Source organism: Bombus huntii, chromosome 4, assembly GCF_024542735.1.
Source record: "Bombus huntii isolate Logan2020A chromosome 4, iyBomHunt1.1, whole genome shotgun sequence".
Classification (NCBI taxonomy): Eukaryota; Metazoa; Arthropoda; class Insecta; order Hymenoptera; family Apidae; genus Bombus; species Bombus huntii.
Window position 1 is genome coordinate 2,691,897 of NC_066241.1, and position 26,323 is coordinate 2,718,219.

A 26,323-nucleotide genomic window follows, 5' to 3' on the forward strand; every position below is an offset into this window, starting at 1 on the left:
TGAAAGTTGAGACGACGAGTCTCCGGTTGGATTCGCGTCTTCAGCGGACGCGACGTTTCGAACGAACGCGAGAATTATCGATCGTTATCGATCGTTGGCCGCGGGCAGGGATCGCGTCGCCCTTCCTGTTGCACCGTTGCGCCGTTATGCCCGTCCACGGAGATAATAATCGACGCGGCTCCTATTATTCGTATCGTCGCTGGCCGATGCGTTGATTTTATTCTCGCGGCGTGGCCACGATGCCCACCGTCCGAACTCTGGCAACTTTGCTCGTCCGTCACAATCTCCTTTACTTTTTATTTTTCCAGAGGCTGAATGCTGCGTTGGCGAAGCCGCTGCCGAGGCGTGCTGGGAACCTTGTTACTGCGTCCTCCTCCAGGACGAACAGACCCTCACGGCTTACAGAAGCGAGGATATGGCAGTGAGTAGCACACCTTCTCTTTCTTTCCTAATATTCCTTCTATCTTCTTTCGATAGCGAAAAGCCCGCTGCCCAATTCGGCCGGATTAGCCAGCCTCCCTTTCCTTTATCGCGATCCGTAAGAAGCGGCGCACGAACGCATCACGTCATTGGCATTGCTAGTATTCGCGAACCTATCGCCTGCAATAAACTTGTTCGTTCTTAAAAACGTATTTGCTATTCTATTATCTTTTAATTTTATTCTATCGCAAATCGTTCTATCGTTCGATTATTATTCTGTCTATATATTGATTTTGGCAATCGTAGCCATACCGCATTTCAATTCTATACACAATGTGTATAGAAATACGTTAAGAGATATTCTCGTGCTACCACATAATTACGATATTTGTACGGTAGTTTACAAATTTTTTATTTATCCTTGTGATTTCGATATTAATCCTGTTTCGAGGAGTAAAAATTTAATTAAGTTAATTCAATTAAGTTAATTTTTTAGCAAACAGCGTTGTTTCGAAAGAAAAGAAAAAATCTTACGATTAAAATCACTTCGATGTTAAATCGATGGTTTTTCGATACGTACTAGCACGATTTGTACTGCTTTCAAATTTGCTCGAAACTCGAAACACGAAACTCGATTCGCAGAATCGGTAGCTCGCCTAATTCGCGAATTACGCGTTCGAGCAACGTATCTCTGGCCCGAAGCGAATTGTCGGAATAACGATGGAACGTTGGCGGCCGTAATCCGAAAGTTATACTTACAATTAACATATTTAGGGGAGGGGGGGGGGGGGGGTAAACAACGCGATGGTCGTTCAGAGTTGTTCGGTATCGACGTTTACTCGCAGAAGTGCCGCGCGTTTTATCGCGTTCACGCATGTCAGCGGTATCGGCTTTACGAAGCGAACGATATCCCAAAAGCGGCCGGCGAGTACATATAGCGAGAGACGATAAACAGACGTCGAGAGGCGTCGAGGAATGAAATAGGACGCTTCTTGGAAGATGACGACTTGTGTGGCCGAGCAGTCATGGCACAAAATGATCGACACTCCGATAAAACAAACGATTCCCCTTCTCGGGATTCGTCTAAGAGCCGAGAAGATATCGCCGGGCAAACGACGCGACGCGACGCGACGCAACGGTAGCGAGTTAATCGGGTCGAAAGTTGTGTATATCCTGCAGTCTGTAGGTAGCCAGGGGATTCAATGAAAATTTAGTATAGGAAAATTGTGCGCGTATCGGTCTCTACCGTGTTTCTCTCTTGTTCTGTATCGTGCGCTACGGAAGGAGGCCGAGTTGCGTTTGATCGTACGCTTGGAATGGCAAAGGGATGGCCAGCTTCTAATTCGATCAGCAAGTTTATACACAGCCTGACGTTTGCACAGCCAATTACTTTCGAGACTTCTCCGCTAATCTCCACCAAAATTATGGATGGTTTGCTACTGAAAGCGGTTGCCGGCTATTTACAAATCGAAATTCGTACGTCAACGACCTTTTAAAAATTCCTCGAGGTTCTCGTTTGAAATTTGTCTTTTTCTTTTTATCAATCCTTGCAACGTTTGCTGGTCAGGAACGTCGAAAGAGAGCGGCGGATATAGTCGACGGTCGCGCACCTTGATCGACTGGGAACGAAAGAAAGGAAAACGATATATCTGCGTATATTCTTGCGGACGCGAGTACGTATTTTTAGACGTCGACGTTTCCGCTTCCGCTCGCGCGCTCCGCAGAACATCTTCGCGTTAAGCGTTCGCCTTATTGCAGCCACCGCGTTGCAAACGCAACATAGTCCTTCAGGGAGCGAGAAAGAAACCCGATCTAAGTTTCGTTGCGAACTTTTGTCACAAACCGCTCTCTGTTCTGGACGTAGACAAGCGACCGCTTGCATGGAAGCTTGCTTAAGCCAATAACTTTCTGCCAGAGTTACTTCCATTGTCGTTGCTTTTCTTACGTTTTCGTGCGTTTTCTTGTAGCTTATTTTCTTTTCTTACCATCTATGCTGCAACTTATGAACTCTGAAGTTCCTTCTCCGCTGCACTCAATTGCGCGGTATAACGGTAAACGTCGACTACCTTTCTTCTCCTTCTTGTCCTATCCTTTAGCTTTATCTCAAGGTAAAACAGGAGGCGAAAGAAGCCGCGAAGATAGAGGGAAGATAACACGGAAAAATTCTCAAGCATGTATGAATCTGTTCGTTGGCGTATAATTTCTCGTGGAACGAACGAAGGTGGAAGCCGAGGAACGACGAAGATTTCTCGTTGCGAATCCATTTTGGTCGTTGGCGAGGTCCCCTAAACGTGTCCCGTATCCGTCGATCTCTTTTTCTCTGTCCCTCAAGGTCTTAAAGTACTTATCGCACTGCTTGAAACCACGTTGCCTCCGAGATCGGCTAATTTTTTAAATCAGATAACGAATCTTCTTCGGAGTAATTACTCTTGGCGTGAAGAGTTTCGTGTCCACATTCCTCTCGTTGTTTCACGCGGCAAAATGTTTTTTGCGCGTCTCCTTTTATCGGGTAGAATGGGAAAATATTCTAGAAAGGTAGTTACGATGGTAACTAGTACCGTCGATGTTCCAGTGAACGGAAAAAGCGTGTTGTACGGTTGTTAGAAAATATTTAAGCGTGTCGGCGAATCGTTTTGAAAATGCAAAGTTTCCGAGTTCTTTTAGTTTCGTTTTAACACCTATTTTTAGCTTTTCTTCCCTTCTTCGTTTCCTCGTTTTCTCGTTTCTTTTTTTCTTCCGCAGGATGTATTCTTATTTAGTTGCGTTGTCGTGTGCCACGATGGTCAGTCAACACGAGTAAAATGTTAAAATTCAGAGCCTTCGTAAATTTATCGACCTTGGTTACTTTTATGAATGACAAGCAACGTATAGCGTATCGTAGACACATCCAGAGGTAATAAAATCTCTTCGAAGCAAAGTCGCTGATCCTATCGGAATTATGCCCGTCTCTAACATCCGGATATAACGTTCTTTCTACTTTATCTACTCGAGGCTTCCCTCCGATATGTACAAAAGAGTAACCGTTAAGGTAAGGAGAGGATTTGGAGAGAACAAAAAGTTAAACTTTATTTACATGTTAATTAAATTTAGCTTTACACGTGGGTTACTCTCCGAAGGGCTAGTAGACACTCACTCGCCCGCTGTTTTTCTTTCTAGTCGCTCTTTTGTCTCAACGGAGACCTGGGTCGTCTTGCGACGCTCGCATACACTCTAAGGGATGCACACGCGTGTCTGCTCGCTCTGCGCTCCCTCACTCTCACACGTACGATACAAATGTACTATCTATTTAACAGTAACGTCGTACGTAACTCGTACGTAATACCGTGAGGATGTCCGTCGTTTTCCACGCTCGGTAAACATCCACGCCTGTATCAAATACACTTTTCATTCTGACGTGGTCGACGTTTTTCCCTTTGCCTTCGTCGGTGTCTGACTTTCTCGGTCGATTCTTCGAACGTCTCGCGTTTTTTGGCAACTGTTCGCCCCCTACGATCGAGCCCTTGTTATTACTAAATCAAAACCGACGTCGAGACTCTCTTTCGCCTTGTCCCAGCTCACGTCCTTTTCTCCTTCCTTGTAATCACATTCGCGGGGTTCAGGAACACGAGACCCTTCGTTATCCGATGCTGAACTCGCCCTCAAGGAATAGGGTTAACGGCGTACTTTCGTACGTGTGCAGACGCATGTGTGTTCTTTTCTCCTCTTTCTGCTGTCTGGATCCCTGAAACGGTTCCTCGCATGTCGTACCGAATAGAATTTAGTCAGCAAGTAGAGAAAGCCCGTGCACGATCAGCCTAGTACCGTTGTGCTTTACGAACACGGCCGTTCGACGTTCTATGAATTAGATTTCATCGAAACCGAAGATTCTTAAATTTTTGTAATAGTTGCGAGTTAATGGTCTCGCTTGTTCTTAATTGTACCGTTACTATGCTTTATGAATTTCTCAGCGGATGTCATTCCTGTAACTGGTATTTATCTCGTGTGGGAGATCTCTTCGGTTTAGCAATTTCGCGTAATCCTTGGACGGTATAGTTACAGCTTTGTTGGGAATTTTTCTAGGTTCCACGATGTAAACGATCTTACCGCAACGTTTAATTTCTATTGAAATTTATAAATTTTGCACGAATATCATACCTCGCAGAAAAAGACGTTATGAAATCTGTAACTTTGATTTTGGATAGCTTAAAGTTATTACAAAATTTGTCTTACTCCTGAACAGAAAAATGTCATTTATCGTTTTGCGCTGAATATTTCGCGTATGTTTCTTCTTTGGGAAACGTTTACGCTGTGTTGCTATCGGACAAAGTAGGTTCCTTTTTATTGCATTTTTATAAAGTAAGCGATCTTTCGCTCGATCAGGACGAAGATGAGAAAGTTTTAAACGAACGCTTACTTGTTTCCTGACCACGTGACCATCGTACCACGCGTCATAGTAATTGTACGATTTAATTACAACTTACGATTCTCAGCAAACACGTCGATTAAAATCCGTTGATTAACCGTATCTTCGATGCATAAAATTCAATCGAGAAATCAATAGGAATAACGAATACGATACGAATATACAATGAGAGTCCTCTTTGACGCAAGTTTTACAGGTTTCCAATAAACAGTAAACCGTAAACCGGGCATTATCTGCATTTTGTATCGTATTTCTTCTTCTGTACGTTATCTCCATTTCTCGAAAGTATCTGCTATTTTATCGTTGTTCGGCGAATGGTAGGAAGTTTCTCTTCCGCGTGTTAAGGTGTTAACGATAATGATCGGCGAACTGGGATGGGTTGGCGCAGATAAAAGCAAACAATGCGCAATGGAAAGACTTCGATATTGGATTCGAAGCGCGAGTATACTGTGGGGTTTCTTAGTAATTCCTAGGGATTTTACTTTTGTTGTTGCCTCGTGTTACGAAGTCTGATAAGGTTACAGGTAGGGGATTGTCTTGCCTCTGTCTATTAGTAGCGGATTTCTCGATGCCGGATCAAAGACCAAAGATCTCTGGTGCTCTTACTCGTACGCGATCAGCCGAGGAAATGTTGGTAGAAAATGCACGCAAATAGAACATACGTACCCGAACTACGGAATATACCCGATTAACACGTATGGATTATAAGGATTTGAAAAGAAATTTTTACAATTTTTCGTTCTAATTCGTACGTCTAATTTTTGTTTAAACGCGACTTTTGTATAATTTCTTCTAATTATCATCGTCGATATTTGTTATAATTACTTGAAACGTTTCAAGTATATCGAACGTATATAGAACTTATATCGCGTAGCGAATAAACGATCGTAACGGTATTATTAAGTAAATTATACACGATCCGTCTAAAAAATAACGAGACTATATTTGTAGAAGCTTCTCTCCAGTTGGATAAATAAATATACGAAGTCAGGCCCGTAACGACTGCACGTAACGCGAAAAATTATCCGCACGCACGAACGAATTAAACTCTTTCCACGTTGAAACCGAGAAATCGCCGAAAATATCTCACGAACAATTCCAGAGGCGCTAAAACGTGCTACGATATCGAGGACACAGGCGCGTCGCGATATTTCTTCTCGGATCCAGCGAGAATCCGCGCGTGCCTCTCCTTTCCGGGTCTGAATTCTTTGAATTTGACGCGTTCATGTTCATACTCGTCACGTACAAGACAAACGGCACGCGAGTAAAAAATGCAACCTTCTCCATTCGAATCGTTCCCCAGGGGTGAACGAATGGGTCTCTGTATTAAATCGTATCCCCCGTCCACCGAGTTTCCTCCCTCCTTTTCTTCCTTCCTTCCTTCCTTCCTTCCTTCCTTCCTTCTTTTCCTGTCTGGCTTTGCGAACGTGTCCCTTTCAAGACGTGAGGGGAATACGACTGGTGTGATTAAATCTCGCTATCTCGTTCTCCCTCCCTCGCAGTTTGCTCCTTATCTGTCTTTGTCCGAGTGCCTTTGATTCAGCGACTCTCTCCCTTCCTCCCTCTCTCTTTTCCCTCGATGTCTTGCGTACGAGGATGCGAGTGCCCGGTTCTACGCTTTACCGTTTGGTTAAGGAAGTATCGTTGAATCTTTGACGGGCAATTTAACTTCTGAAAAGATTGCTTCGAATCGAACGAAGCTGTATATACCGACTACTCTGGATAACGAGCGAATCGTGTCTTTGCAACTTTATCTCTCTCCTGCTCTCCTGTTATTTGTTTTCATTTCTTGTTTGCTGGGGCAGGTCTGTGAGCTACAATTATACTTACGGTATAGGTAGGCCTTCGCGACGCCAAAAATTCCCTTAAAAAAAAAAAAAAAAAAGAGAGACAATTTCACTAATTGCGAGTATGCGGTAGTTCAAAGAGGAGACAGATATATTCGCACTAGCGTTTCGAGTTTTCACTAGCAGTCTGAACGAGCTTTATGCAGTTTGCTTTCTATTTAATCAACCTGACCAACCTGGGAACTTTTTATTCCGTTTATCGTACGAGAACGTAACGACTACTGAAAACGAGACGACTCGGGTCGAGCCGGAGGATTCGAAATTCGAAATTCGAAATTCGGCCGAGTTGGCCTATGTGGCTCGTCCGTCTTAACCAAGGGGCTGAAAGTGCCTGTTCGTCCGCGTCCCTGTCGACCCTTATCCCGGACAGTCGTCAGTCGATATTCCCTTTTTTGGAAGGTGAGGACGAGTCTTGCGATGTTCGAGAGCGTAGGGCGTGCACACACGCGCGAGAACCCCTTCTTTTTCGTCTCTCGCCTCTTCTTGTTAGTCTCTTTCGCGGTGACTCAGGGTGCTAGAGATAGGACCTATCCTTCTTTCGGTTGATCGTAAAGGGAATCCAACGTGAATTCGGAGGAAGCCGGTTTCAGCCAGAGGATAAATCGGCTTCACCTTTTCGCCAACCTTTCGACCCCTTTTGCTACTCGAATCGCTCTTGAGAAGCGTGGAAGCGGGTTACTTCGCGGATTCGAGAATCTTCTTCGACTCTCTGCGAAGGCAAACGTTCGCAAACTCGATTTTCCCTCGATACCCTTTTTTTTTTACCTTTTTCTTGGACTCGTGTGTTTTTCAAATTTCAAGAAAAATAGAGATTGCAAACAAAGCGCGAATTAAAGCGTATCCCTGTGAATATTGCCAAATTTCTCCGACATCGACTTCTCTGTTTGTCCAGGTGAAAGGAACTATCGGTGGAATTGCTAGCCAGCGCCCGATATACATTCGGTAACCCTTGGTAGAATTGTTTCTTCGCGGAACTTAATGGCCAAACTCGCTGACGATCGTGAAAGTTTGAAAGATCGTGGCGTTCCACGGAGCTCGAATGACGAGGGTTTGAGTTGCATAGAGAGACAGTTGAGGCAGAAGGGTGCATTTATATGGGGTTAGGTTGGACGATCGACGACGCGGGAGGGTAAAATAAACAGGCGACGCGTTATCGAGTCAATGAAACGGCGCGAGACTTCATCGTCCTCTTTCATAAGTTTTTCCTTCCATTTTACTCTCCTACGAAAGAAAGCAGATGTTCGCGAAATGGAAATATTCCTCTGCGGTGTATCAGACGGCCAGCGTCGTAGTTTTCGCGCGAGCTGATTATTTGTACGAAGGCTTGTTCGTCGATACTTTAGCACGTTGCATTTACGCAGGTCCGAGATTGAAAATACATTAGACGCTTTTCGTTCCTTTCTCGATCGTTTCGAAGATACGTGTCGCGCAATAGGTACGCGCGTTTAAGGAACGGTCAAATTATTTTTACGTTGGTCGTTCTCCTGAATTATTGGCGTGGCAAAGTGATTCCGATGAATCCGCGGCATTGACAAAGAACGAAAGAAGGAGCCTTCTTTCTCTCCCTTTTTCTGAAAGAACGTCTCGTCTCGTGGATCGTGGATCGCGAAGAAAGCGCTTCTTTTAACCGAACTAATTTCGGTCCGCGCGGATTTCAGTAAATGCCCAGCGGCGAACGAACCTCTTGACCCCAAGAGTTCGTTCATTCGTTTATTCGACGACGACGACGACGACGACGACGACGACGACGACGACGACGACGTAAGTCGAAGATGACGGAGAGAAAGATAATGACGAAGAAGGGGAAAGATAGAAGAATAGGTTGGACAAAGTTATAACAACGTGAAATTGAAATTCATTGTTCGTTCGGAGACATTCAACGCGATGCTTGACCTTTCAACCGAAACGTCCTCCTTTTTGCCCCGTTATTAAGGACACGAACAGTCCGCGGACAAATGCGGCGATTACCACGGCCCGTAATTGAAGGAAACGAGTACATTTAACGACGTCGTATTTTAAGGTGCTGGAAATGTAGCAATTGTCGCTTTCGAGCGACGGTTCTTTAGCAATGGAAATCGGAGGATTTATCGATCGTTAACGCACCGCTAGCGTAAGGTTTCTCTAGATACCTCGGGCCGTTCTTTCTTCGCGGCTATCGTGTACCTACCTGTGGAAGAACGATCCCTTTTCACCGTAGAGTGCCGAAATAGCGTCGGATTAAGTGTACTTTAACATCGTTCGAAGCTTTATATAACAAGAATAATTACAGCACTAGGTTAAATTAAAAAAAAATTAGGTTTTCTTTGATTCTCGATATTCTCGGTCAATGGATGACCGAGGAAGTTTGGGAAGGTAATCGACGAGCACGTCTATCGATTGCCCGGGCGGAGTCGGAATTTGTGCTGCTCGAGAGTCGCATAGCCGAGATTCCCCATCGAAGTTACACCTTTATCGTATAATCCGATACAATGGCAACGTTATTGGCTTCGTTGGAGGGACGACACGAGCTAGAAATTCACCAGTTGCTCCGGCTCCCTGAGCAGCTCTTCGAGTAGTGCCTCGTTAGAGATTCGTGCTTTGCTTCTCTCGTCTCCGCTCCTAATCGTCAGCCCGTATCGCTCTCGAAACCTCTCTTTTCGATGAACTTAACCGCGGTGCGCTCGGCTACTTGCTGTAAACGCGCAAAGCAGCTCTACTGGAAATTTTCACTTTGTCCACGCGCGCTACGTCGTCAAACGAGTACCTATGGTTCAGACTCGACCATCTCCTTACTAGTTTCCGTGATAGACGTTTATCTTATTCGCCACCTAAGAAATAAACTTTCTCTCGTATTCCAGAAGCAGTGAATTCTTTAAACTTCCACGATATGCTTTAACGATAAACTTTATATACCTTGTATAAGATGATTGACACGTAAAAAATACTTTTATCAGGATAAGTTTTTCATCTGGTTCGAGAAATTTGCATGTTTATTTCGCGATCCACCGGTATATTTATATCGAGCGTTCGTAAGATTCTTCTGCTTCTGTACGCCTTCGGCAACATCTTGAAACAAACGCAGAAGTCGAGAACCCCGTACGGTATTACTCGTATCGATTCGAGGCAGATACGTTCGTATAGCCTGCAATTTCGTGCTTCGTCCTTTTTTTTCTTTCTCCTTTCTCTTTCTTTTTTTTTTTTTTTTTTTTTTTTTATGAAAAAAGCATTCTGTAGATTACGTCGAACCGATACGAGTTACGTCTGTGTCGGCCTTTGATATCGCGTGACGAGATTGCAGATTTCCACGTAGGTAAACTGTCGCGTAAAAGTTGTCGAAGACGTCGACGCGTTCGTTATTACGGATACGTACAGAATCTAAAGCTAGACTTGTAGGATTAGATCGAAGTGACTCGAATCGTTTTAGATTTTCGTTTCGACGTCTTAAAGAACTATTTCGTTATTTAGTTTAGAATATAAGATCCTGCGAGTGAATTTGGTGGTGTAAATAATAGTTTTAATCGTAGATGATACGATGATATATATATGACATCATTCTATCGATATTTTAAATACACGAATGGATTCGCGTTATTATGTGAAGTGTTTGCTTCATCCTCGAGACATCTTTAACTTTCTCTTTAGTTTAACGAAACTGCACTGAATCGGCACTGAATCGGCAGTCATTATACGCTGTTTGCCACAGTATCGATCACAGAAGAGCGTGAAACGAAGCTCCGAAGAGTGTCTGGTTTCATCGACGTCGAGTTCACACGTTCGAACGAAACGGTTCACGCTCGAACGGGGCAGCCATAAAGGAATAAGGAATATTCGCGCATGTGGAAAAGGCGGCGTGTACGTGTTCCGTTATCACGGACAGACTCGCGGCACGTGAATCGATTCCAGCGTTACTGACGAATCGATTATCGACGGAAGATCGTAACGCGTACTCACGGACGTAATCGGATCGGTCGAATCGGAACGGGTCGATCGCGTGGATCGAATTAGGTAGCCACGGTGCTGCTCACGGACAGACGCGTGCACAAAGGTCGAACCGAGACGAGCGGGATGGATCGATCGGAAAGCAAATCGTATCGCGAGAAGAGAACGCTTTTGCGTTCCTGAAGTACGCGTATCGTCGATACGTTTACGAAGAAAAATAAGAATATAAATAGAAGTAGAAAGTATAAATATCTCTTTCGAAAATCTATTAAAGATCGGTCTTTATGCGAACGCGAGGAACGGTTTATTCGATCATGGTAGAAATAGGGCGATAACGGGAAGAAAGTTGAGAAGCGCTGGCCCAAGTCGTTAACGTAACGCGCGTAACGTATAAAATATCCTCCGTTGGTTTTCTCGTTCGTTCGAATCGCGTAATCGCGTAATCGCGTTGGCGGAGCAAAATATTAAACCAGACTCGGTCTCGACGCGTTACACGTACCGAGTTTTAGAAGGGAACCTCTTTAAACGCGTGGTTAAACCGCTTCCTGACGCTCGTTGCCGGGTATCGATTCCAGAGTCGTGGCGTGCGTCGCGTCTCGACGTTCCGTCTTTCCTCGGGGACGGTCGAGTTGTCAATCGCGATTTAAAACGAGCACGAAACGCACCGGGATACCTCGAATTACGACCATAGCGATATCTTAATTTGGGCCTCGACTCGGAACGTTAATTATCCCCGTCGGCGGCCGATTAATTACGTTCCGCTTCCTTCCCACGTGACCACGCGTACAGCGTATTTGTCCGTCGTATAAAAGAATATCCGCAGCGGAAAAGCTAAACTCGGACAGGAAAAGCGGAACGATGATCCGTTCGTACATCTTCGTGCGACGTAGGCTGAACTTTTTATATTTGTAAAACGGGGCGTCGATGCGGAGTCGTCGATGGGGGTATATCCTCGAGACTTTCTCCCCAGCTTTGTAACGAAGGAAAGGCTAAGCACCTGTGTAACGCTCGAGACGGAATCGATCGATTTAACGTTTCAAACGGACAAAAATATTCAGCGAATAAATATTCCAATTGTAATTTACGTACGATTTCGTGATACTAAATTGCACGTTTTGCATACATAGGATAACGTACGCTGATAAGAGAAAGTAGCTTTTATCGTTCATCGATCCGACGTACGAGGTAGTTGTAAAAAATTCTTCAAACGATGATACTCGCATTGTTATCGATACTATGTTTACGTTTCTATATATGTACACGCGTACACACGTACGAATACACACGCGTACACACGTACGAATACACACGCGTACACACGTACGAATACACACGCGTACACACGTACAAATACACACGCGTACACACGTGCAAATACACACGCATACGTTTCAATCCATAAATTTAAAACAAAAGATCCGCGTCTCGTGCTTGATATTTTATTCTATCGTATCGTACGCGTCGAACAAGCTGCGTATTTTTAAATACGCAAAACTGACAATATTCGGGAATCGCGCGTATCGGTTTAGCGATGAAATTTAGCGTCGAATCCGGAAGGATTCCCGAATCAGTCTGCATCTGTCGACGAAATTAAACAAGCGCAATTAGTAACTAATTTGTCTGTTTCCTTGGACGCAGCTGTTCGCCGGGACCGCCTGTATGTTCAAGTCTCGCAACAAGGTTTGTTCTCTATCAGTGTGCCTTCGAACGTTGTGTTTGTCCCTCTGATATGCTTCCGTTCCGTGATATCGTGTCTCGTTTTGCTTTATCCCTGTGTGTTTGCATAATTTGCACATTTTCTTGTCGTGTTTTTCACACCGGAGCCTTTTATAAATTTAGAATAGTCGAACGTCGGACGTGACAAGAGAACGGAACAGCTGAGATGGTTTTAATTTCGCGTTACTTCGATAACCGAAAAGGCAAAGATGATAATTTGAAAAGCATACGGAATTCGACTATATCGCAGAGGCAATAATACCTTGACGGGATCGATTCGTTTGAAAATGGTTATATCGTGCTGGAACGCAAGGCGCGTAAAACTTGGATAAAACCTTAAACCCACGTTCTCTTAATTTTTCGTTGCTAAAAATTGAATTCGCGGTGCAAAGGTTCGTGACTAATTGTTTTCTCGAGCCAGGATGACACGCCGTCTTTTCCGTTCGTTTCTTTCGTTGTCCGTCGAAGGACGTTGTTACTACGAATTTACCGAAACGACTGGCTGCTACGCCTCTGGTCCCTTTGACTTTCTTCGAGTCTCTTCGAGTCCCCGCGTTCCCACCTAACGCAATTTTGTCCGCTACGATCCTCGTCGTTCTTCGCGGTGTTCTGGAAACTGTTGCCCGCAAAGTTCGTCGTTGGAATATTATTCGCTTGCCGCGCACGTAGTTCGCACAGGCAGCCGTATCGCCAGTCTCTCTTCGATTCGCGATACGGCAATGGCAGAGGTGCGATTTTCTCGACGATAGAGACGTTCGTGGAATTAGCGTGGAGCGCCGTTGCTCGGATGGAGCGCGGCTCGCGGAAAACGGGGTCACGTATTCCCTGCCAGGCCGGCGATCGAACGTCGTGGAAGAAGAATGCGAGTACCGATTGGCGGGATGGGGGATCGTTATACGCCAATGTCCAAAACCAATACTGGATTCGTGTAATTGGACGCGTTCGTTCGCGTCTGCCTGGTAATTACAGTTAACGCGATACGACTGCGACCGCGTTCACGGCTTGTTCGACCGCGATCGATCGCGGACGCGTGCTCCTCCTTCCTTAACCGTCTTGTTGTCGGAATGTTCGGTGAAAGGTTAGAAGCAGCTATACTTTCTAAGACCAGCGAAACGGTAGGAGGTTTTTGTATCGTAGGAACAGGGATTTCGCGCGATACTTGGATCGCGGATTATCGCGCAAACTCGGCAATTATCGCGAAATCCTTCAGCTCGCGGTAATATTCGCTCGCGGTAGCTCGAAGAAACTTGGCGTTCTAAAAACACGAATCGCCAAACTTCGATCCTCGCATCAACGAAATATTATTCGTTCGAGCCGCTCCTGCGAAGACCGCAAAACCGTGTCCGTGACTCGCGCGCCTATCGCTGCCACAGCGTTTCGCCCAAAGCCAAGCGGTCCGATCGTCGCAAAACGTTCGTTTCGTGGAACGCGTGTGCGGCGAGAAATTCGTTAGGGGATGATAATTGGCAAATAATGGCGTACAACGTGGGCAGCGAGGCGCGCCAAACAAATGGAAATTAATAATTTCCCATCTTCGACCTCTGTTTTCGATCGATTCGTTCGTTCGTTTCCACCTCTGTTTCGAACGAGAAACGAATCGTGTCGAGAGAGAGAGAGAGAGAGAGAAGCGAGAGACGATCTGTGGATTTCACGCGCCGCACACCGCGTTCAACGAGCTCTAATTAGTGACGTCAGCGTGTCGTGTCAGGTCAATCTACGGTATTTTAAGACAAACTGGACACGGTGCAGTCGTCGTCCAGTTTGTCGCGAGTCGCGAACCGGCAGCTCCTTTTTCTCGGCAAACGAGACCACCTCTTCTTTCCATCGAAATCGATTCCAGGCCGAGAGACAACCGCTAGTCGGGGCTAATTCTTCCGCTAGTTCGATGACACGACCCGTCACACTGATAGGATCGACCGAACGCGGCCGTCTCGTCGAGTTGCTCCGGCTCCGCCGAAATGGACGTGATTCGGGGCTACGTGAGTGTCGCGAACCGTACCGCGATTATCGCATCGCGCTGACCTACTTTATTTGCTATTCGCGAAATAGTTTGGGAGAAGCGTAAATTATCGTTTGTATGTTTGTATTTAAAAGTTCGCGTGGTCGTACGACAGGTACCGTTCAAACGAAATAATATGCACGCGACGCGTCGTTGCGTCTTGTCGCCTATTTTCCAACTAAAAGAAAACGAGTTTACCGTTCCAGCTTAGAAACTTCGTCAGCGACGACGAAGACGAACAACGTTCTCTCTCGAACGTACTCTTTTTCCGTTTTCGTTGATCGATCCTTCTAAATCACGAGTAACATCGCGCCGATCGAATCGTTAATAACATACCAGCGCTATTAAAATCACAATGCTACGGTATCGACAATTTTGTTCTCAGTTGGGAGACGCGATGTTCGTCGAGTTACCACGTGTTCGATTGGACGGGGGCGCACGTGCTTTTCGACAGCATTGGGGTTACGAATCACGACCGTTGGCACCACCGCCGCCATTGATCGAAGAAGACGAAGCGGCGGTTGAACCGGAAACAGTGAGCCTGAGGGAAGCCAACACCGCGTCACCAATAGGTGAGTCTATGAAACATACGCTCAAGATCGATCTCGGTTTAAGCGGCGACGTACATGGTATTTTTACGAAAATATAATTACCTTGACACACACACTCTCTCTCTCTTTAACATATATATATATATAATGTACATTTACACGTTATAGTATCAAAGTTACACGATCGTAACTCGTAATAACAACGAGGAAAGAGACGCGTACGCGACACAACGATCGCGACTTTGGGATCGGTTCGTTTGCCACGCAATTTCCCATAGAAAGCAGAATCTTGGCCGGCTGCGCGTTCAATGGTTCCGCGCTTAATAAGCGATCGGAAAGGGTTATCGCGTTCCGCGTTGCATAACGAGAACACGGAAGCGTTTGTGCTTTTCCTCGCGCTTGCAAATCGCGCGCGACTCCCCTGCAGCGTCGATGCTTTATCTCGCGACCGATACCGCGGTCTACGAAATCAAGACCACGTGGTATTAATTGCGCTTTGTCTCGAACGGTCGTTGCCGTTGTTGACAAACGCGCGTACGTTGTGCTCGTAACGAGCGGACATTGTTCGACAGGTGCAATTCCCCGAGTGCGTCGGGCCTCTCGTTGAAAGTGCACCGACAAAGAAGCCTTCCCACTCGCGTTGGCTTCGCGTTCAATTTTTAATGGCCGGCAATTAGCGTGGCGTTCCAAGGATCGTGTAAATGGAAGAGACAAGACGACGAAGCTTTAGAACGGTGGTATATTCGCGGTTTTATTTGTAAATTGCTGCGAGCGTGTTTTGGCTGGTAAATTTAACGTAAATACGAAGGCGTAGTATCGTCCGATGGTAAACCGTAGGTGTTTTGTTCTCGATTTTTACTCGAAGCCGCGACATAGTTCTATTTGTCTGTACGCGCTTAACCGTGGAACAAGAAGTTAGAATCGCATTATATCGTCGAATAGTTTCGACGCGTTCGTTATCGACCTGTATCGCTAGATGGTAACGTAGGTCGCAGCGCACAAGTTCTGCGTTATCGACAGGCTGCATCGTCGAACTGCGAGGCTGCGAGTACCGCGTTGCAACTGTATGCGTTACAGTATTCTACTAGGCCAACAACGAATAGCCAACTTCTCTTCCTGTTCCATCGGTATTTTACTTAAAAGTACGATAAACACGTCCGTTAAATCTTTACGCAACTTGATCGCAATTTCAACCGCGAATAACCAAGGATACGGAGAGTCGTTTAGAAAGCTCTACGTCTACTAACTTCGAACAGGAGCCTCGTCGCCTTCTTCGTCGTTTTCGAGAAACTTTTCGTCTTCGAAAAACTCAAAGGCGAATAGGTTTCGCAGCAGTGATTTTTCGCCATTTATCGTTCTATCCCTCGGACGACGTTTCTTTCAGGATCGAAAGCGCCCTTTTATTCTCCGCGTTGCCTCCGCGCTGTCTGGTTCGCGCTGATTTGACGCGCCGAGGACGATCGAGCAACTTTTTCGTCGGAGTTTCTCGTCTTTCGACGAATTTTAGACCGTTCGACGAATTCTGCGTGAACTCGCCTGTGACGCATAGTCGATTCTATTTCGAGAAAAGAGAAAAGAGAGAGTTTAGATGTGCCGATCTCACGGCGCGATACCCGGAGATGGTTGTCGGCGAGTTCTCGAAGGTTGCTTCGTCGTCTCGATGGCTGATATCGCGCGGATTTACGCCATCAGGAACTGGATTTCTTTCCCGTATTCCCCGAACGTCCACCGTTCCCTTTGTTCCTTTACCTGCGCGTAACTTTCTCCGAGATATCGGTCGTTTCGCGGTTGATAACGCGCGATAATGCCGTCTTGCTGGAAACAGTGAAAGGGAAGTCGACAGCGAATTCGTTGCCGTACGAACGACTCAAGAAGCGGTAAACGAAAATTCGAGTTAACTCGACTCGCTCGTGAGATTCTCGTTTAACCGTTTTCATCGATCTTCCAAAGCGTATTAAATTCTTTGAGATTACGAGCCTGTAAGATCAGAATCGTAGAAGCTGGTACGGCACGAAAGTTACGACGGTTTGAATTTATCGAGGTGAGACTTTGCAACTTACGAGCGCGTCCTTAAGACGTTGCAAATTTTGTTGCCACGATATCAACGAAGAGTCGTTAACGTTTGTTTCTGGTGCGATTTCTGGAGGAGACGACGCAACGATTCTCTCCCGGTTGCTTTTTACATTGGAGCAATTACATTGGAGTTTGCGGAAAATTTAGAAGATAATACCGACGTTAAGAGGAAAACGTTAGTCATCGTTGCGTGTGCGTGAATCATATTACGCGTATAACCTTCTTCCTGTAATCCTCCTCGATTAAGGAAAACCCATCTATTTCGTAAAAAAAAAAAGAAAAAAAAAGAAAAAAAGAAAAGCAAGAAAAACTTTTCGATAAAAAAGGAAGACCGGGATATCGACTGTCTCAGCCTTAGACGAACACTCGTTTACCTTCGCGAATAACCACGTTGATGTGAATCGGAGCGGTGATTTCGAGTGACCTTCGTGACTACCCCCCGTATATTCAGCGTAGCCTCGTAAAAGTAACGATATATCAAATATAATCGTAGGAAATAAGAATTTCAGCAGGTTTTTAACTGGATGGCCGATGTTCGAGTCACCGGTACGAAGAGAGAGGGCACGAAGGATGCGAGTTTCTTTGGGCAAACGCGTTTCTTTCTCTTTCCATCTATTCCTTTGCGTCCGTTGCTCTCCTCGTCTGGCCGAACCACGCGCGTGATTATAATTATTATTGAAATTGCACGCCGCCCGTAATAACACGCGTGTAACGGACGCGTTTCCGAGTGACGGCAATCACGCGACGCAACGGGGATTATTAATTTAAACGTAATACCACGTCGAGATCGCAGCCTGGATAAACGCGCGACCGATCCGAACATACGTACCGTTTCGCCTGAAAACTCGATGTCGCTCCTTTCCAATCAGGAAAGACACGTACGTCCAACCGATTACGTAAATAATAGCACCTGGTAACTTTGCTCTTGCGTTTTAAAAGCTCGAATTTATCACATTTACGTCTACCTCGCCTGCTGGCGTCTAAAATCGCGTCAACCACTAGGACCAATTATCGACCGTGTCAACGATACCTGGTACGTGTAATTTCAAAATTGTTAAATTCACGGAGGTCGAGAGAGAGAGAGAGAGAGAGAGAGAGAGAGAGAGAGAGAGAGAGAGAGAGACGGACAAAAACGGTATCGAAAGAATAACACGTCGGATAATCGGTCGAAAGAGTTCTCGGTCGCGATCATCGTTCAGGCATCGTCCGAGGCACCGGATATGCCTTGGCACCGGAAGAGTCGTCCTATAGCGGTGTGTAGCCTCTGTACGGTTAGGTTTCTTCGTGTCGGCGCGCTGGTCCGAGGCGCGTCCGCGTTGCATGCATCAACGCACACGCGTTTTCCACCCACGTAAATGCACGGTCGCCAATGGATCTTCGCGATTGCAACATCGTCGTGATTGCCGCCTGCACAACGATCCTCCATAGTCTGGAGCGTGTCTCTGGTCGGTTATGTAACAAAAGCGCCCAGCGATCGTCCGTTTCGTCGTTTCGCGATCGCATCTTCTCGCGAACGCATCTTCTCGCGAACGCTTACGGCCGAACTCTTGAATTTTTCGTCGTCGTATCTAGCGATGCCAGTAAATAACAAATACCAGCAAACCGCTGATCTCTCTAGGAACGGAACGGCGATCGCGGGCTAGTCGCTACGATCCTTTCGCAGGAAGAGCGAAATTCATAGAAACCGGTGGAAAACCGTTATTCGAAAAGAACAGCGATCACAGGTTTCTCGGCGAGCTAATCGAGCGATTCGCATGCTCGCCGCGTATATACGCCGCGTAGTATGTAGCGGAGTAGGGCGAGCGCGAACCTCGCCATCGACAACGCTTCCACGAGTTTCCAACGATCTGAATCGAAGAGGATGGTACGAGCAAGGCGGCTGTGATCGACTCGAAGCAACCGACCGTTTCTTTAGACGCGAACGTCCGAACGTCGCGTCCCTCGAAAATCCAGGCGTTTCTTTCCTTTTCTCGTATCGTGAGAAATTGTACGAGACGAATGCTTTTTTAGTAGCCTCTCGATACCGATGGGAACGGACATAGGTGTAACGCGCGTGTGTTTCGTTCGATCGAAGAGCGAGGTAACGGGTATAATTTTGACAAGTGTATCTCAATCCTAGGGTTCGATTGCTCGTGTAACGTAAAATAACATTGGAAAGTGCTTTCTAGTTTGCTCTTGATACGCCGTAGAAACAAAGTCCTCGACGGCGCGTTACTTCGCCTCGTTTACACCAGCGACCCTAATTTCCCTATTGTTCGTCGGGTGCAACTTTATACTTGTACGAAGACTCGTTAATTGCTGCCGCCGTTCTTTGCCGTAACGTGGAAAAGATGGCGAATCGTACTTACTCGTGCCAAGTATCGTCCGAATTAACGAGCTTTTTCGCTAAACTTCGTTTAACCGTTGAGCCCAGCCGACCGTAACGTTTACTATACGTGCGCGTGTCTAATTGAATTTTCGTTTCGCGAATATTACATCGCGTTGATTCGCGATGTTAATAAATTATACCCGTTCGCGCAAATCCCATAGACATACCTACGATACGATCGGTTACGGGAGTGGTCGCTGTTCTTCGTTCCGTTGGACGAGTTCACGGGACAACGATCCACGATATTTTGGAAAAACAACTTACCGTCAGGCGGGCCACTCTTATCGTCACCGACAACCGCATATCCTCGACCGGGCTATCCCAAGACGCAGATTCACCAACGTGGACGGTAGTTCGCCTCTGCTCGCCCTTCGCAATTTAATTGTTCGCGCGAAAAGGACACGATAGCGGTACGGGTGTTCCAAGCCGATGTCGTCCCATCTAGGATGCGGTTGCGCGATTACGACGCGATATTCGACCGTTCTAGCCGACAACTTTTGGTGCTGCGAAGCGAGATGGAAATAGTTTTGGAGAACTCTCTTATATTCTTCGACGAAACTAATTTTAGCGAACGACCGGCCGTCCCCGTGGCATATCGGTCGCGTCGAATTTCGAGATTCGAGACTACGAGACGACTCGCTCGTTTACGGCGATAACTTTGACGATAGCGATAGCCTGTTTGCAGAATGTTAAAATATACGACGTTATTTCGATAGGAGGGAAAAGCGTGTTTATCCCAACGGAAGAAAACCGACGACATCCGACGTTCTTTCGAGAGAAACGCCAGCCATCTTTCGCGCCAGCGAACCTGCCGTTGTAAGAACACGGTTTTCCAGGGCACCCGGTAAAATCGTCGCCACGTTTCGCTCGATTTTCCTAGAGTCGCGTCCCCACCGTCCTCGATTCCGCAGCAGCCGATTGGCGGCGGAAGGTTAACGCGCGGTCGGCTCCTCCGCGTGGAAAGAGCTGTTCGCGGCGGATGCGATAAAAGTGCCGCCGCCGCTCTCGTCCTCGTGCGTTTGCCTCGCGACGATAGAATCGCGTTCGTGTCGGCAAACGATGGTCGCTCGGTCGCGAAATCGCGCTAGCGGATAAAAATCTGCCGCTTCTCCCCGTGGCCGCTTCCGTTTCGTTCGTTGTTGGTCGTCCGGTCGATCGGCCGCAGCTCGTCGCTGCCAACCTGGTACTCTCGCGTTCGTCTCTCCGTCCGTCTGTGTCGTTCGAGCTGACCGTGCTTGGCGAATCGAACGGGAGCAACCCTGGTCCAAGGCGAACCGCGAACTAATTATGGAGCTGTCACGAGTCCACGGATCGCCTAATTGCGTTGGGAAGCAGCGAAATACTCGCTGATTCGCTGATCACGGTCCGATTCGATGCGACGCGATGGTTCGCCTCGAACTACTTACCATCTACTACCATCTACCACCGTCTACCAGCGCACAGCCCGACGAGGTCTCTTCCAGTGGATTCGTAGTTTCGTACAAGCGAGACAAGACGAACGAGTAGTTGGAACGTAATCGCGATCGCGGAGTGCGTTTTTCTCGGTTTTCCCGTTCGTACGGGACTCGTTTTTCGGCGTCGTACGATCGCAAAGTGTCTTTCGGTTGGAACGAGTCGAACCGGTCGACGATTCTCCGGCGATGTGGTTGCTAATCGTTAGTCGACGATGACGCGTCGATAACGGATGCTTCGTTATCGGGCGAGAGCGTCGATCGACCTAGTTTGCCGGGACGCGCGATCCTATTGGAAAATCGGTCAGGAAGAATCGTGTTCGTTGTGTGCCGCTGCCTCGCCTCGTGGCTCTGCGACGATAAGTCGATTGGTAATTGATGTTCGCGATGAGCCGTAAGAAGGTGTGGAATTCTATAGTGCGTCGCAAGAGGAGAAACCACTTGGATCTCAGTGGCAAAGAAGAGAGCGACGCGGGTAGCGTTTGTAAGTGATGGGACCGTGCTATGCTTTCTTTCTTGTCTCGCTCGGCTTCCTATTTCCAATGCGTGGCATTTGCGTCGACGACAAGAGTATATCGGAGCTCTAATAGTCGCGAAACGCTTTGCTTTTTCGATGGCCGAGTTAACGTTCACGTAGTCGGAACGCTCGCCTAAAATTCACGTTACCTTCGGTACGTACGCGTTTCTCGAACGATCATCGAAATGCTTGAATTCGAGAGACCAGTCGGATAGAACGTTACGATTATACGTTGGAAAATATCGTTAAAGCTTCTCCTTTAAGCAGAATTCATCATGACGTTGTAAATAAAACTACGAAAAATAAATGTCAATGTTCTTATGTTTTTACTGATATAAACTCAAATGAATCACATTTCCGCTTTTACGTTCAGGCTTTTCGTTGACACATCGTATTTACGCAACACAGGATACGAAGAAATATCAGACTCGCATTGCGTATCTGAAAATATTTTCGGTTTTCAAGCCGCGTTACGAAAGCATATTAATAGCTAGAAAAATCATTTCGTTGATATTTAGCACCAACGAAACGAGCACGTTATAGTCGCGAGTTTAGAATCGTAAAATTTCAACTACCCTGGTCGGTTAAAATACCAGTTAGTTCGAAAATGAAATTATCGGTTTTCCAAATAATAACGTCGATGACGAAGTCGTTATAAGATGAGGTTGTTATACCGCGTTTATCCATGTTTCCTGTACCGTTTTCTGCATTTTTCTTCGCTTCCTTTCGTTTCAGCTTTCTCTGCGCGATTTTCCGGCTTGCCTCCGCTTTTGCGCTTAACGTTTATATCGTATACGCGGTGAAAACGTTTCTGTGTAGCTGTAGCGATTGCCAGTTACGGGGTATGATCGTTAATCGTGGAAAACGCCAAGTATGATTCGGTATTTTTGCGGAAATGGAAACCGCAACCTGTTGGTCTCGCGTCGTTAAATGCTGCAGGCTATTTCCTAAAGAAATACGCGTGTGTGTGTGTTTTCACGCGCATCACTTCGCTTGGTAATTTAGCATGAAATCAGCGATTCGTAACGACGTAAAAAAAAAAAAAAAATTATGTTTCATTAGAATCGTTTCAAACGCGTATGTATTTCTTTTCGTGGATTACTCGTTCTCGGCGGTATCGCGCGTTGCGTTCTCTAACTCGATCGATCTATAAAGATCTAAAGAAACCAATCGCTAGAAATCGCCATTAATTTAATCGGTTGACAAAGTTGTCGACGTTTAAGCGACGATACAACTTTTACGGTCGCTCGTTGTAATGGCTAAAAAGAGCGAAGAAGAAGCGTGTAGCTTCCCATTTTCGACCTTACGATTTCTGCGTCGTAGAGTCGTTCTACAAAGGCTGGAGTTCGCAGCTAGCGGACGATTTCTACGGTGGAAAAGCGAAAGAACGTCGTGGCGCGTGCGACGAAAGAGTGCAGGGTGCGAAAAGAAAGGGGCGAACGAGGGTCTGGCGACATCTGCCGAAACATCGTACGAGAGTAGAAAGGCGGATCGCGAAGTCGAGAAACAGCGATCGAGGGGCGTGCTCGTTGAACGGAGACGAGAAACGATGGAACGGAGAGTGGCTGGAAGCGCGGCAGGGGATGATAGAGGGAAGCGGCGCGAGAAACGCCGACACCGGAGGATCTTAATTGAAACGTCCGTACGTTTAATTAAAAATCACTGTCGGTTGCGATCCCGCGGTGAAATCGCTCTCGAGTTAACCTTCGGGGATTGGCGTGTTCGCTCGTCTCTCTATCGACAGATGCGTTTGCATCCGTTTCGCCGATAAATTCCGAATATCGTCGACAAAACGTTTCGTCTCTCGACGCTGTTGTCAAGTCTGCGTCTTAACGCGGCAAATTCCTCGGAAATTCGGAGTTTGGTCCGATCTTGAATACGCAAAGTCCAGCTTCGATTTACGGAGTTGCTGTTCGGTCGCTGTTCGCCGATCGTCCCGGCATCGGAAGATCGAGTTCCAGGGCGCTTTCGCGCAAGGTCGAAAGGGGGAGGAAGAATAAAAGGACGAGGTTAGAACGCGGTGGTCGGTGCTTTGGTAACTCAAGGAGACAATGCTGGCGGTAACACGATCCGACGCTGCTTTGCTTCGGTTACACGGGCTATAACTTAACCACCGGAGTACGTATATCGTTGCTTAATCGCGACTACAACGCCCCACGGCTTGCTCGCCTCGAACTCGATCGGCTGCCGCCACGGCGCACGGGTTTCCACCGGACTAATTGCACCGCGGACCGATTCGATTCGGGACGATCGTACCAAGGACGAGCCTCGAAGAGCTGGCAAAAATTTTAGTCGCGTATCGATATAGATCGATTTTAAGGGACAGGCCGCGTGATCCGCGGCTACGGTCGATCCTCTGTACCGATATTAATAACCTGAACGAGTCGTTCGAACAGGCCAAATAATATCAGATTTCTATAGGTGTAGGTCCGTAAGATAGTCGCGAGAGACGAAGGAACGTCGGAAGTAGTCAATTATTTCTAGCTGGTCGAACTATCGATGCCGTTGATTTTGAAGAAAAAAGCGTTCCGGACGTTGTGCCGTGCCAACGGAGGTATCGTCTTATCGGACGTTGGGTTAGGTGCATCCTTTGCTCCTCCTACGTTGTCGCATGACTCAACCTCCTTGTACGGCCAGCGTGAATACCCTAACGCTACACGCAGCAAATGCATCGTAGTTACCACGCTGATGGCCTTTTCTCATTACGTGCCACGCCTTTGCTCCTTCCTTCTCTTCTCTCCCCACTTACTACTCCTTCCGAACGAGCTTTACTAGCAGTTTTCTATTAACCGTTCTCACGCTCTATCGCGTAATTTGTCACAGTGGCGCGTACGTAATGTAGGGCGCAAACTTGCAATATGATTTATACGTAAGTCTATTTCACGAACGTCTAAAGAGCCTGCTAACTAATTTATATCTTAACGAAGTATATCAATTATCCTTCGCGAGACGTTCTTGGTCTCGACGCGAAAGGAACCGACCGAGTTTCATCGATCGACCTGTTTCTCTCTATTCCTCGCCCGCCTCTTATCCGGAATACGCGGTTATTAGTTTCGAAGCGTTGAAAGTTGTTGGAATAAACGGAAACTGGATCGCGGAAGAAAGTTTTATCGCGCGTCAGCCGACGAAAGTCTAGAAACGTAATATCTCGAGTTAGCTCGTCTCAGGAGCGAAGAAATCGTAAGGTGTTCAGGCACGTTTGGCGTGCTATCCTCTCTGTTAATTAGAAGCGATATCGACGCGACAAGATGGGTGATGAAAGGCACAGTACGTTTCCGAAAGCGACAGAGGAGTAAAGGACCGCGTCAGCGTCCGCGACAAAACTCGAAGCCGTTTCCCATAGCGCGCGATACAGAGCGAAATAACTGTAACGCGATGAGAACGAGCGCGAATTCCATCGAATCGAGTCTAGTAGCGCAAACGAACGAACGAACGTTTAGACGTTAGACGCTTTGGTCGCCTGTGTGTACTGCAGCTGCATCTACGATGCACGCACCGCGAACGAGATAGGCTTACGGACGCGTGTTTCCGTGTTTCGCGGCTCTTTTATCTCTCGCAGTTACAGAGGCTCTCACTTTGAACGAACGCTAGCGCTGTTCGCGCGAATGGAACTCGATGCGAATTAGGCGAAAAATTAAGATTTTTTTTTCTGTAAAAACGGCGAACCGAACAAAATCGGTGAAAGCTGGTCAAAGCGTTTACCGTCGATATGTACGAAATAATCGTTACTCTTAAAATACTTGTTATTTATTATCTTGCCATTCCGTGTAATTTCCAACATAACTGTACGTAATTTTTGCTTGGAACTTTCAGCTTGATTCTATTTCGTTGCCCTATTCTTATTTCGCAAATGTCACGCTAATCTTTCACCGCAGCTTTTCTTTCGTCTATCTGTATCCTTTTCTTCGTCTTATTTCGCGCGAGTAAACGTTCTGCGTTCCTTTGGGTTCTTTTAGAAATTTCGCTTAATTTAATCGATCTAACTACGCTATAAATGTAATTGTGTTGAAATGATTGTGATGTTTATATAGCGCTATTGCTAAGAAGGGTGTCCACCCTTCCAAGAAGAGGGTTACAACAGAGACATACTTTGGATCCCGAATTGTCCTCGTTAAGCGAACACGATTCCAATCGTCTTATCGTGGAGCGTAAGTGGGACATTCAGAACACTAGCTTTTCTCTTTCTTTATTTTTTTAATTGTAAGTACCATACGATAAGTACGACGAATGATAGATTCAACAACTCCCTTCTTTTTCACCCAATCTTCTTAATTCCTTGTTACGATGTGCGTATCTTTTATTAATTCTTCGTTCGACGCGAAGATTGCGATGCGAAGATGTTTTGATCGCGTTAAATCCTGTGATTCGTTTGAAATATCATCCGACATGATTTTAAATACGATTCTTTCGTTCTACGTATATTCCTTTTTCTTAGTGCGTTTCTTAATTGCGTGTGATACAGGCGTTGGAGAATCGAACATTTGCTGTATCTGCCTAAATTTGAATGATATAGTTAATTATATAATTAAGTTACGAGAAGCATGCTGTAGCGAAGGATACTCATTTTGCATCTGATTATTGTACTTGGAACGTAGGAAGATTAAAATAGCTGTAGTCGAGTACCGAACGAATGTTGAATAACATTGATAAATAGATATCGTGGTATCGTAAAAAATGTACACGATCGAGCATGAACGTATTTTCTATTTCATTGTTTCCAGTTGTATTCGTCGTTTTAAAATTTCCAAATTATTCGCTGTATTTTCGATAGAAATTTACCGCGCATCCCGGTAATCTATTTCAGAAGCCAACCAGAGCGTATCGTCACCGAATAACTCCCCTATAAAACCATCCTTCCGCGATACACTTTGCTCCTTCCGAATCTAAAGGAACTTCTTCCTGAAATCGACGAACAACGCGCCGACCTACTTCCTCGCCGAGTTCCACGTCGAGTTTCAAACTCGATAAAAGCTCCGAAAAATCGATAGAACGAAAATCCTTCGACGTCTAATTCTCCTCTACTTTCGACTTACCCGCGCTCCTAATCTTATCTTCTTCGAA

General features: G+C 46.3%; 1 protein-coding gene across 12 annotated transcripts in view; it reads left to right on the plus strand.

Moving 5' to 3' along the window:
* LOC126864580 (ras GTPase-activating protein raskol) overlaps window positions 1–26,323 on the plus strand; it is a 255,631-nt gene that overhangs the window by 96,460 nt on the left and 132,848 nt on the right. For 2 of the 12 annotated variants that reach the window (XM_050616044.1, XM_050616039.1), the window contains 4 exons: window positions 309–421; window positions 12,226–12,267; window positions 14,688–14,874; window positions 25,294–25,410. In XM_050616044.1, coding sequence (XP_050472001.1) covers window positions 309–421; window positions 12,226–12,267; window positions 14,688–14,874; window positions 25,294–25,410 — 459 coding nt within the window. Of the gene's footprint in view, window positions 1–308; window positions 422–12,225; window positions 12,268–14,687; window positions 14,875–21,117; window positions 21,230–25,293; window positions 25,411–26,323 lie in introns of those variants that run through there. The other 10 variants (XM_050616045.1, XM_050616040.1, XM_050616041.1 and 7 more) reach the window with 6 other exon arrangements.